The 13,441-nt window shown below is 36.9% G+C and overlaps 1 protein-coding gene across 3 annotated transcripts in view; it reads left to right on the top strand.

The window, feature by feature from the left end:
- The first annotated feature begins 4,766 nt into the window (after positions 1 to 4,766).
- Galntl6 (polypeptide N-acetylgalactosaminyltransferase like 6) overlaps positions 4,767 to 13,441 on the top strand; it is a 1,307,600-nt gene continuing 1,298,925 nt past the window's right edge. For 2 of the 3 annotated variants that reach the window (XM_060381809.1, XM_060381811.1), the window contains exon 1: positions 4,767 to 6,645. In XM_060381809.1, the coding sequence (XP_060237792.1) occupies positions 6,508 to 6,645 (138 nt within the window). In that variant the 5' untranslated portion in view covers positions 4,767 to 6,507. The remainder of the gene's footprint in view (positions 6,646 to 13,441) is intronic. The other variant, XM_060381810.1, reaches the window with a different exon arrangement.

Here is a 13,441-nt window from a genome sequence, read left to right as displayed (position 1 = left end):
TATTTAGGTCAAGTGAAAAAAAATCTTCTCTTTATCCTTAGCACTTGTTGCCTTTTAATTATTAGCTCATTTAATTGAATGGAATTCCATCATGATGTTGGAATTTGTTAAATATTGTTAACTTTGTATCCTTTGTGCCATGTGTGTATGTGTGTGTTTGTACGTGTGTGAACCCACATGTAAGAGAGAGAGAGAAAGAAAAGAGTATGTGTGTGTCTGCTCTTTAGGAATTTTTTAGAGTAATATCACTTCTTAATAATAGAAGATGTTTGTTGATTCTCATTTTTAATATAGTGGTAAATGTACTTCATAGAAAATATTTATGAAATTTTAAGTGAGCTGACATAATTTATTCAGGTAAAATAAATGATTATATAATTAAACTTTATTTAAATTATTGGTCAATAGGTACTTTTTCATTACAGGATTAACTTTTATTTACATTATTTTTTCATCTTTAATTTGTAGTGTTTTATTTCTGTGTATGTACGTGGGTTCTTACAAGTAAAATATGCGGGGAAGTCTGCAAAGGCCAAAAGAAGGCATTACAGGTTACAGGTGATTGAAGCCACCAACTCATTCAGGAGAAGAGCTAGTGCTCTTAAAGTGCTAAACCACACTTCCAGCACCTATAATCAGTTTTTTTCTTTTTTGTTTTAATTGTAAACAGATTTTTTTATAATATGTTTTGATTATGGTTCCCCTCTCCCATCTCCTCCCATATTCTCTCCACCTCACTACTAACTTAATGCACATCCTTTTTTCTCTCTCTCATTAAAACACGGAGGAAAGATTTATATGATCTGAAGAGAAACCAGAATATGCCTGGTAGTGATAGTGCATACCTTTAATCCCAGCAGAAGCAGGTAGATCTCTGAGTTTGAGGACACCCTGGTCTACAAAGTGAGTTCCTGGACACTCAGGAAAACAGAGAGAAACCCTGTCTCAAACAACAAAAAAGAAAGAAAAAAAGAAAAAAAAAACCCACAGGATTCTAAAAATGAAAGAAAAATTTTAAGATTTTTAAAAAATGGATAGAATAGAACAAATAAATGGACAGAAAAGGAACCAAAGAAAAGCACAAGAAACACATATAGGCACAAACATTGATACACAGAAATATTAGAAATTATAGTATATAAACAACAGACCTATAGGTTGCCTAACTAACCTCCAACATTTCCACTGAGTTTGTTTTGTGTTGTGTGTCTACTGCTGGATGCAACCTGGCCTAGAGAGTGTTTTGTGTGCCCAGTGAGACTTCACTAGAAAAAAAAAAAAAAAAAAAAACCTACATTTTCATTTTCAAGTTGTTATCCATTGGCGAGACCTTCTGGGCTATGGATGTGGTCTTTTGTCCAGTTCCATTCTCAGTGGTAGGACCTCATCAAGTTGAGATGTGTACAAGTCCTGTGCATGCTGCCAGAATCGATCTCAAAACTAAATCAATGTACTTACATAGACACTAATCTCAACTCACTTTAGCAATTTATCCAGAGTTTAAAACTCATAAAACATCCAACACTACAACTCTCACATTCCAGTTGTGGTTAATGAATGGAGTATAAGATGTGTTTCTATTTCTACACAACTGTTTCTATGTTCTAGCTTCTATCTTTTGAAAACAAAAGTTCATTTTAAAAATCATATCTCCATGAAATTCCATTACATTAAGTTGAAGTTAGAGCAAACTGTTGCTTCACTGATAAATTTCAATTGAAGTAGTTAAAATTAAAGTAGAGTCCTAACTTATGATCTTAAAAATGAATTACATTACCCTGTGCTGTATTTGTGCTATATTAAATGGTAACAGCTTATATTTCATGTTTCTAAAGTTGTTCATAATTATCTTCACTTTATAGTCAATGATGGCTTCACTATGATAGGTGAATAACAGACCTTGAGCAGGCATGATCGTTTCAGATACAAAGTTTATTTATTGTAAAACAGTTTTGTAGTTAAAGAAAAATCAAAAGTGGTGTATTTTTTTTTATCACATCCATGGTGGTCTATTTAACCTATAAAGGAGTCAACTTAGTTATCTTTTTAGCAATCTAGTATTGGCACATGACACTAGTAAAAAACTTGGTCCATTTCTCTTCACTCTTCTCTTGCTTAGTTGGTTAGCTCTCCTAATAAACTCATATTAGTATATCTTTGAATATATATATATATATATATATGTATGTATTTTAAAGGCAGCCATGCATTCTGTGAGAATTTTCTATTAAGTTCTTTTTTTCTCCCCCTTCTTATCCTCACCTAGTATTGGAATTTAGGCAAGCCCTCTGACTACCACAGAGGAAGTGAGATGGTGAGGATTCCTAGTCGAATATTTATGAGAAATAGTCAAGTTTTGATTAATCTTCCCTGACTTTTTGTGCTTGGGATGCCCCTTTTGGATTCTGCTCACCATGTTTCAAACATCTCAGGTCATCCACAGTTACAAAGTGGAAGAGAAGCAGGAAGATGAAACTGTCCCTCTCAAGATGACCCTGCCATAGCAGCCACTGCTGGCCATCTTTATGACTCTAAAGTCGGGATCTGTTTTCTTACATGAAGTAGAACTACCAGGTTCAGAATAGCTACAACACAGGATCATAAAAAATAATAGTTATTTTTAAGTGACTAAGGTTTCTGTCATAGAGATGTAACTGGCAAAACCTTTTTACCTTATCCAATGGTGGCTAAACTTTTTATCCCTCCTCTTTTTCCATTGTTACTCAAGGTCAAACTGTCTCAGCTCCATCTGTTCCTGGAGTCACTAGCCTGTTGCTAAGCACACAGGAATGTGACCACCTGAGACTGTTATATGAATCACAAGAAAAGAAGACAGGACACCGAACAGACCTGCAAATAAGGCAAATGTTTCAGAACTGTATGACTGTGTATTAAACTAGTATTAATACTCAAACATGTCTATCCATATCTACAGAGTCATTAAGTAACTCTGGATTAATCAATAATCAATAGGATTAACAATAATTTAGGAGTTTTGGGAACATTCAACTTAAATCTCTCTTTCTCTCTTTTTCTTTTTGAGGATTAGAATGTTTGTAATGTAGTTACAGAATTATAAAGTGGAATGAACAGCCTAAGGGGGAAAAAAAAAAGAAATTATGTAATTAAATATTTACTAAGTACGGGTTGAAAAAGCGATAGTCCAGAACAACATTGTAAACTCATAGGTGAGCATAACATGATTGTCTTCTGGGGGGTGGCCAGATGTCTCAGTGCTTACGAGCACTTCTGTGTTCATGCATAAGACCCAGGTTCAATTCCCAGAACCCAAATGGTTGATACCAGCTATCCATAATTACAGTTCCAGGGGATCTGATGTCCTCTTATGACCCCTGTAGGAACCAGGCACACATCTGGTACACTAACATACGACTTGGTTGGAGAGTTATAAGCACATGTGTGTGTGTGTAAGCATATATATCACTTTATAAATATACAATAAAATAAGAAACTATGTATTCTGCATGTGCTTGGCCAGGAGAGAAATAAAACCTACTCACTATGGGCAATCTTGCTCTGTGACTGGATGTGGTATTCAAGTTCATCTACTCTGGTAACATCATCCAATTCCACATCCTGAGATTAGCAGATAACATGAGAGTATTGCTATAGTTTATTTAGGAATTTTGATAAGGTATATAAAAGAAGTATTGCTTAAAATGTTATTTTCATTGTTTAATATCCAAAGAATTTTTAAAACTTATTTTTTTCCTATTAACATCATTGTTAACTGTATCCAAAAGTGAGGAAATCTCCAATACACCTAAATAGTTCTCCATACACTTTTCTTTGCAGGTTAATTTATTCCAAAATACCTCTCCCTGGTACATTTATTCCTGGGCTACACATTCCTCTGTTTCAGAATTTCTTTAATTCAGATAGAAGAGGGGATTTGAAAATCATGCAGAGGAGTGAAGAGTAGTTGTGTGAGTGGTTTAGAAGTAGTAATAAAATCCACTTCCCTCTACATTTTCAAATTGCACTTGGGTGAAATGTAAAGAAAACCATTTTCAGTTACAGAAAGGACACATCGAAAATGTTTATTAAATTTGTTTTGAAACCCTTCGGAGATGCGAGTCATCCACAAAAACAAGTACTACAACATAATGCTTTATTTATGTATTCATACAGCCAATCTTTATTGTTCCAGTTCCTTTTGTCTGGAGAGTTTAAGGCTTAACTCTCCAAGATCAAATCAGAGGCTTTCTGGAGTGAGAGGCTAGAGCCTAAGCGGAGGGAGGAGGCAGGGGGAGGAGAAGAAAGGCGGGGAAGAAATAGGAATAAGAGGGAGGGAGGGAGGCCCGGAGACAGGGAGGGAGAGAGGGAAGGAAGAAAGGAAGAGAGTGAATGAGAATGCCATCTGGAGTGTGGTCTCTTACATCTCAAGCATGTGGGTATCACCCTCTAGACTGTAACAAAGAGGTGACCATGGTGTTTTGGGAAGCTCTGGACAAACTGGTGCTGCACAGCATCCCTCTCTGTCGCCTTACCTAAGTCCACACCGCGAGTTAGGACCTCTGGATCCCGTGCTAGCCGTGCACCCGGCTTCCTTAGAGAGACCACAGGTTCCCTTGTATGTGCTGAATCAATTTGCTAATGGGAGGGAAGAGTCCCATCTGCTGGAGACTTATCTCAGTCCTAAGGTTGCTAGCTACCCTGGGTAGGGTGTATGAGCTCAGCGAGGAGCAGGAAGACCTCTCAGCTATCAGCGGCAGGAGGTGCAGGCATGCAAGGGCCGAGAAGCATCTTTTGATGCTGCCAAATCTTAACCTGGGCCCCAGGTGCTGGCGGACTCCAGCGGAGCTGCCTCTCCTCTACAGTGTTCTCTGAAAGCTGCGGCTAGAGAGCCGGTCCACGCGTGTGGATCCTCTTCCTCCCTCCAAGCTACGTACCTGGCCTGAGCTTTAAGACCGGTGTGCAGGAGGAGCCCTCCTCTCAGGGACGGGTGCAGGCTGGGTTGCCTCTGCTCGCTGTCGCTTCCGCGCCTGCCTCACTGCCATCCTACCAGTACTATGGAGGAATTCTCCCATTGCCCTCCCGCTCAGGGCGACTTTGACTCCGGAATTTCTGGCCTGGCGCCTTTCGGGTGAGCTCAGAAAGAAACCGGTCTCCCTGCCGGTTCCAGATTACCCAAGAAGAGAAGATCCCCTTGTCCCGGAGCTGCAAATCGATTTCTCCATCGGCGTCTTCCTCCTCCTCTCATTCCTAGCTTCTGGATTTGTTTATAAAGCATCTGGTAGCCCAGAGGCAGTGGCCACCTCTACCCGGCGGCTCGCTCTCCCCTCCCAGCCTCTAGGCTCCTGCACGTGGTAGACACCAGTATAGTCGCCAACAGGCAGGCGACAGCCAGCAGGAGACGGACTCCTGGGTGCCAGCGCCACGCGCGTTCTCGTCATCCTCACTCACCCTCCCCGCGCTCTCTCCCACTTGCCTGTAAAGCCCGGTCACACTTGGCGTTCGCAGCCAGCCATCCGTTCAAGAGGAGATCGGAAATACTGCCCTGGGTGTGCTGGTGATGCTTTGCTGGGTTCGTTCAGTTGCTGAAAAAGAATGGTAACATGAACGGTGCAGCGTGAGAGCGTCGGCGGCGGAGGAAGAGGTCGGGGTTGATGGGCAGAGAGTACACTTCCCTGAGGCTCCGGTTCCCAGGACTGCTCAAGGAAGGGACGTCTTTGCGCCTGCACTTCCTGGCTGAACTGCGCTGACATCTGTAGCCTCCTTTCTGCCAGGTTCCCAGGCCGCCTACATGCTGCTTGCAGAGGAGTGGTCTGACAGCGCGTGAAGATCCTGGAGTTTGTGAACCCCTATCCAAACGTACTCTGACCTGGTTCTAGTGTGCCTGGATCCTGCCTGACAAGCTGGCTCCAGAGGGAGTTGAACTTGAGTTCAGGTGGGTTATCCCAAGGCAAGCAAAGGAAAAGCTGTTCAGGGAAGATAAGGAAGGTGATGTTCCAATGTCAAAAGCGGACACTTTACTTACAGACACTTGACTGGACCAAGCCACTCCCTCCCATTCAGTTCTTGCTTTTAATATCCGACTCTACATCCCGGACCTCCCACACGAAGGGCGGAGGGATGGTGGGCGAACCAGCGACAGAAAAACACCTCCTATTTACTGACATATCTAGCATGCTCTTGACTTCCTCATAACTTACCATTATCCTATGAAACGATCGTATTTACTCCACTGTTTTATATTAATGGAGGTCAATAGACTTAATGATTTCTTCAGTTGAGTCATTTATTTCTAAGCCAATAGATAATGCAGTCGTCATAGTTTTCTGGGGGAAAGTAACTGTGCGCGTTTGTTCTGCAGATGGTCAACTCCCTCTGAACCCTGCAGATTGGTGCTGAGCAGGCAACAAAAGTTTTTAGCTTCCCCTCAGTTTCTGGTGCTTCCCAGGAGGGAGGAAAGGACTTTGGCATTACAGACAAGAAGCGGTCAGGGAGACTTCTGTAACTTTCCAGCACTGTTAACCGTTTGCAATGAAGAGGAAACAGAAGAGATTTCTGCAAATGACTTTGTTGTTCACTGCGGCTTTAATTTTCCTGCCCAATATTGGTCTCTGGTCTTTGTATAAGGATAAACACCTGGTGAAATCGGCAGACCCTGCGGAGCATCAGGTAAGTACCAGCTAGAGCAAGGGTGGCAGAAGGATGGGTTAGGTCTGCCCCTGCCTGGGGAACATGGGGTAAAGGTATGAGGAGTTTCTCCCAAGTCCTCCTACAACTGAATTTACAGACTTCAGCGACTTTGGGCTTTGAGCAGGTCCTACTTCCTAGCCAATGACATAGTGAATGGAACATAAAATGAGAGGGAAGAATCCGAGGTCAAGAAGAGAAGGTATCCTGTCCTAATTGGTCATTGATTGATTCTTGGCTTGAAGGGGGTGGGAGCAGTTGCCTTTTGTGGGAGACAGAAGTAGGTTTCTTACAAGTTCAGTTACAGGGATTGCTTTTTTTTGTCTTCTGTCTTGTGTGCATGCCTATATTAAATGCATCTGGCCAACCAAGTCATTCAGATTTTAAAGCGGTTTTATAAAAATCAATTGATTGTTTGCTGAATTGTTTGTTATAATTTTTGCTCAGCCAGAGATTCTTATCCTGCAGAAACTTAGTGTCTTTTGTCTCCCCTGTTGCTATTGTGGTCTGGCAGTCTGTAGAGGTAACTATTAAGAATGTATATGCACTTTCCTCCCAACAACTGATAAGTTTGTTGCTAAAAGCTTTCCTTCATGTGGCAAATAACAGACAGTGAGGTATCTTGCGTTTCTTCTACTTAGCATGTAACTCTTAGAATGCATATGTTCACAGCATGAGTTAATCCCATGCCCAACTAACTTTCATAGAAGATAAGAATGCGAAATATCCTTCACAAAAATGCTGATGAAGATCAATATTGTTGGACTTCTGCTAATTAGTAAATACAGGTTGTACTGAGAAAGAAAAAAAAGAAAAACTTTGAAAAAGGAATTGCAGCCTACTTCATGAAAAAGTATATTATACTTTTCTAGCCAGTACCAAGCATTATCCTGAAATATTAATATAATTAACTTCATGAGTCATCACTGGGTAGTATATGCACTTTTTACATATAAAAGGGAGCAAGTAATCCACTTCTGGACAACAGCAATATGTATTAATGACACTGGATATTTGTTTTTATACTTAACACAGCGTAATCTTGTATTTATGCATTGAGAGTGGATAGTTGTAAAATATATGGAAGTGATCTGATTTTTTTTTCATTATGAGAACTTATTATCAATGTCTGAACTACAAAGACAAGCATATGCTCTGGGGTTTTTTTGGGGGGAGGGGAATCAAATTTTGAAGAAGAATGTTGACATACCTTCATTTAGTTGATGATCTTGATCATTCTTTCTAGCTGGAATTTAGCTTCATATTGAAGCACTGTGGGTTTTGTCATTCTAATAAATCCAGAGGAGACGGGAAGTTTGGATGTGAACTCCCATCACATATTGATCCCTTGTTTTCCCAATCTTTTACTCGAAGCAGAAAAATGTGAATAGTAGTCGTCAATGTGTTACTATAAAAATTTACATCAAATGAGGAAAATAAAATATTTTATTTTATTATTTACTAATTAATAATACAATTTGAAGCATGTGCTGGGCTAGTTAACATGAAACTAATTAATTGATCTTATTAATGAGATTGTATTAGCATTAATGCTGGCTATTGAGACTGAGGCTTAATGAGAAGGCTCTTTTTTTTTTGTCTATTAGCATAAAAAAGTTACATTTCAGCTGTGACTAATTCTAATCTCCAGAGAAGTTTCCCTGATTTTGACTCTCGTGAAACGAAACTAATACTTAATTTTCTGTAATAAAACGATGGAGCTGACAGGTTTGAGTGGCAGAAGAGCAGTTAGTTGTACTTTCTCAAAGTTTCTTATACCATGGAGAAAAATGTTGATGTCCTGATAGAGATCATGCAGTATAAAAATCCAATGGAAAAGTTTTGAAAGAATGACAGAAAGAAAACACTGATAAGAAGATTATTGTAAGTATTCTTATGTACTTTAGCACTTCAACCCAAATAACTATTTCACAGTTTTCACTTTCTTACAGATAAAAATGATATGGAATGTTCACATCACTATGTAATTTCTGGATGAGTAAAGTAAAATCATTACTTTAATAGTTGTGGTTGAATAAAAAGTAACTTGTGATGCCATGTACTTCAGGATGTGACACTAGAGTGTACTGTTTGGCTAATGCGTTTCAATTTCAAAATTGGTGATTTATATACTATAAAACCTGTGCACAGAGGTTTCAATGAGTCAAGAGATTAAACCAATGTTAAACGTATTATTTAAATTCAGCAATTTATTTTCAAGAGACTTCTTTTTTTCAGAAATCATGTGTCACTACATTTATCTTGCAGATGTAAAATGCTAAGGATGAGAACAATATACAACTGGAGGCAGTGAGAGCAATAAGTACCACAGCTATTCAGAACACACTGCATGCTGATAAGAGCCACTCTATTTTCACAGTTATGTCAAACAACCAGTGGTTCTTGTTTACAAGAACTGAAAACTCTACATAGATTAAAATAAGTGAATTATTACAAGGAGTGGCAGAGAAATACCTCAAGTTGAGAAAGTTATAAACCATGAAATCATCTGGATCCTACCCAAATGTCCACTGTCTTTTTTGATAGAATACTTCACAAATCCTTTTTCTAACTAGCATCTAATTTAAATGGTATTTATTTTGCACTGAGATGAATTGAAAGCAGGTGATACATAAGACACAGGAGAAGACTGTTTTATCCTTTGGAAGTTTAATATTTAGCACATTTTGAAAATATACTCTATTATTACAAATTGTTTACATTTATAGTAGTTTTATCTTAAATATAGTATTCATAATAACTCTGCTAAATTATTATTACTTCTAAACAAAGAAGTAACAAATTACATAAGAATTCTCAAATTATTCTTTAAAGGTTTTTTTTTAAAGATTCTTCTTTTTCACCATAAATCCAAAGAAAATTGATACAGTAATGTTAATAACATAATGCAAGCAAGTGCACATTACAAGGTTGAAATCAAATATCTAAAATTAATCTTTTGAAGTTCTTTCTAGGATTTGAGATTTATTTTCAGGTTTTTGCACTATTACCATTATGATATATTCAGTGGACTTAATTTGCTCATTTTCTCTTTTGCATTCATTAATGAGAATGTATCTTTGTTATGCTATTTTAGAAATATGTCTGTATAGTAAAACAAATAATAGTTTATTGATTTAAGTAGTGTATTTAGATGCTAATGACTGATATGTGATTGTTGAGTGCTGTATCTTACTTTTTTAAAATATTTTTTTATTTTAATTTTTATTAATTACACTTTGTTGTATCTTACCTTTTATTATTTTGAACCATCTGAAATGTTACTGTTTTTTTATTTAAACTGCAGCAATCTATGCTAAAACCTTGGGTCTTAAGTAATGTAATAGGATGATATGTAGAAAAATGCAGTAATTTAACTACTTCCCCTCATAATATTATACATATTTTCCATATTATTTTCTCAAGTATATGTGAAGAGACTACCCTAAACACTTTCCTTTTTTAAAATATTCAGAAACCAGTTTTAAACTAAGTTGGAAATGAGAATTGCAAAAAGTAATGCAAGCCTGCTCACAACATGAAAGAGCTTTTGCAGTTTTGTGATATAAAATATAAAAGATGTAATTCCAGAGTTTGTGTGCACAGATTTCTAAGAACTGTTCAGAATGAATAATTTCTAGAAAGTTATGCTTGTGCTTAGTTTTCTAGCAGATAAGAAAACAACAAATAAAACAATACAGCAAAAATCCCCAAACTAGATGCTCTACGTCATTTTGATCATGTGCGCTATCTTTTTATTTGATTTCAAAATTTATGTTCATGTCATAGCTCTGGTCATGTAGGATATACAATGAGCTGCATAAAATCCCAAGAGGTTCCCATCTTGGATGTCAAATTTTTATGAACCAAGCTCCTGTTTTCTGTGACTTTGACATGTGACCTTGTGACATATGACCATGTAACATGTGACCATGTGACTATGTGATATATGAGTATGTGATATGTGATTATGTGACATGTGAAGCTTCTCTTCACTTTCCCCCACAAAATATCCTCTCTTGAAATAGCTTCAGGTTTGCCCAGAACATCCAGTGTTATTCATATCTTCATTTTAGGGGTAGTTTTGCTTTTCACAGAGAACATTATTTTCTGCAACTATGTGTGTTCATTTGTCTTTCTTTAATATAAACACATCAGATAATTGGTACCTGGCATATGCAAATTGTTTCACGATTTTTTTTTGTTAATTACCACAGCTGAACAAAATGTGTGTTTGTTTCCCATAAAACTGTTTAGATATTAGAAACCCTAAGGATAGGAAATCATAATTATTAGTCTTCACCATGCAACAGCATAGTCCGCGATTAACGTGATACAGGTGGAGTGATACAGTCATTTGATCCAAGCTGTTCCTTATTGGCTGTAATGTAAATTTTAAACTAGGGTTTGTGAGGAGCTTTTTTAAAATTTACGGAAAATTATTTCAGACTCACTTTAGGATGGCACCACGTACACCACTGTAACAAGCCTTTTAATTATTTCCTGTGACACAGCAGACAATATTGTGATGAGTTCATCACACTTCCCTATGGGAGATCATGTGAAGCACTGTGTTCTGCCACCAATCTGATAACAAAATTTTTTTAAAAAGAAAGGAAAATAGTTTTTTTCTCTTCTCATTTCTGAGTTACACATGCTATGCTGATCAACTACTGTCAAATAAGTTGTTACTGTAACAGAAACTGAAACAAGCTGAATACACATGGAAAGGATTAGAAAGGCTGAGTTATTTAAGATATGTGCAGAAGCACACTGAGTAAATTGTTAGAGGTAGCCATGACAACCTTTAGGAAATTTTCATCCTTGCCTCTTCATAAATATTTTATACCAATGGAAACCAGCAATGGGATAGCTAGACTCATCTCTCAGAAGCTAAGAATTGAAAAAAAAAAAAAAAAAAAAAGACTGCCCTCACCTGAAAGCATATGGAATGAAATATAGGCATATTTTGGCGGTGTAATGATTTTTGTTATTATTGTTGCTTTTGGTCTGGCTTGGCTTACTGATGGTGAAAACATTGAGAAAAGCATATTCAGGATCCTTGAGGCTACCTGAGAGGATGAAGTTGGGTCCTTCATATTTTTGTGTGTTCTTACAGTACTACTCACATAGAACCAAACATATGTGAGATGTTCAGTGGATGACAATAAAGATAAAAATAAAACATTACTAATAAGACATTTGCTGTCCTTACAAACTCTGCCTGTCACACCATAAAGCTCTAATTTCCAAGATGGTCTAAACTTGGAATTGTTAGGCTTGAATGGCAGCAAAGAAGAACAAATAAAAATCGTATGTCTGATGGAGAACATACACTAGAGAAGTTTATTTAAAGTTTGTAAACAGATAAAGCATCTGCAAAGGATCAATATGTTTACTTCATCATTCTCTGTTAATAGAGTAATATCTGTTTATAATATAGTCACACATTAATAGCATAGATAGGATAAAAATATTAAGATTTTACTGGTAATATTACTGATGAAGAATGAGGGCTAGATTAACAATACTCTCAATAGACACTATGAAAATTTGCATATAGCCAACATTTCTTTTTCTATAACTTTTTGACTAGCAGAGTTTCTCCTTTTTCTATTGCTTTAGATCCAAATCCAAAGCACCATTAAAATATTGTTGACATAAATCTAGGGTACTTTAAGAAAGACATAGAAAATGCATCTGCCTATGGATATATGCCCAACCAGCAAAAGAGAAAATCACAGAAGGATTAAAGATAGAGGGTATGTAGATTATACAAAGGAGAATTCAAGTCTTAATATAATTAACATGATTCTGGTTTCCATAGAGTGTTGACAGCTACAAACTGTTGTAATCAGTGGTGGTATCTCAATAAAGGCCAAGGAGATTCCTTTTAAAACATTTTAAAGATCCAAGTACTCATAGAATACTATTTCAGTTTTTGAAGTCTTGAAAGGCAGAGGCAATTATTGTAATAATTTAGAATATTTTTATCACATTAAAATGACCAAATTGGCAAGGCTGTCATTTAAGTTTAAATGAGGTGGGTGTTATTTTCCCTTATTTTTGACATTTCCCCAGTTGGAGAGTATAAATGAACTTAAAAGAGGAGGAGATAACCAGTTTCCACAGAATTTTTGTTCTCTTTTAGCAGGGCATTATGTAAGCTTTGGAATCAAATTACGTGGGTTCAAATTCTGGTTCCCTAATTTAGCACTTTGTGACAGTTGACATTCCATGGATCCTCCCCAGAACAACTTTCTTATAAGAAAAGTGGGTGTGGTGATGCTTTTTTTGTATTGATACAGTGAGGATTAAATGTTTAACATATTGGAAAAAATAGAAGCAGGCACAAAGGGTATAGATTATTGTTATTCATATATGACTATTTATAAGCCATCATTACCTTTAGCAAGGTAATTAGTGTTTGTATAGAAATGTTTACAGATGCTTTTTAACCTTTCAAGATGAAATAGAAGAGCAATGTCACTGACTAGTTAAGTCTGGTACAGAGCACATTGAATAAGCAAACAAGACATAGAAAAGTATAAGAATTTTTCATTGCTTTGTCTAGCACTCAAGAACATATTGTTGACATTATATTGTTTATCAAAAAATTTTACTGAAATTCTTTTTGACATATTGTTCTGAAATAATTTAAAAATGAAAGTCTTTAATAGAAAGGACATTTGCGTGTCACTTCCACATTAATTATTAGTAAGAATTGAAGAACTTTGTTTCCAATTCCTCCCTAAAGTAGAAAAAAAGCAAAAAAGGT

The sequence above is a fragment of the Meriones unguiculatus genome, chromosome 4, assembly GCF_030254825.1.
Source record: "Meriones unguiculatus strain TT.TT164.6M chromosome 4, Bangor_MerUng_6.1, whole genome shotgun sequence".
NCBI lineage: Eukaryota > Metazoa > Chordata > Mammalia > Rodentia > Muridae > Meriones > Meriones unguiculatus.
Note: the sequence above shows the minus strand (reverse complement) of the source record. Positions and strands in the feature narration are given on the sequence as shown.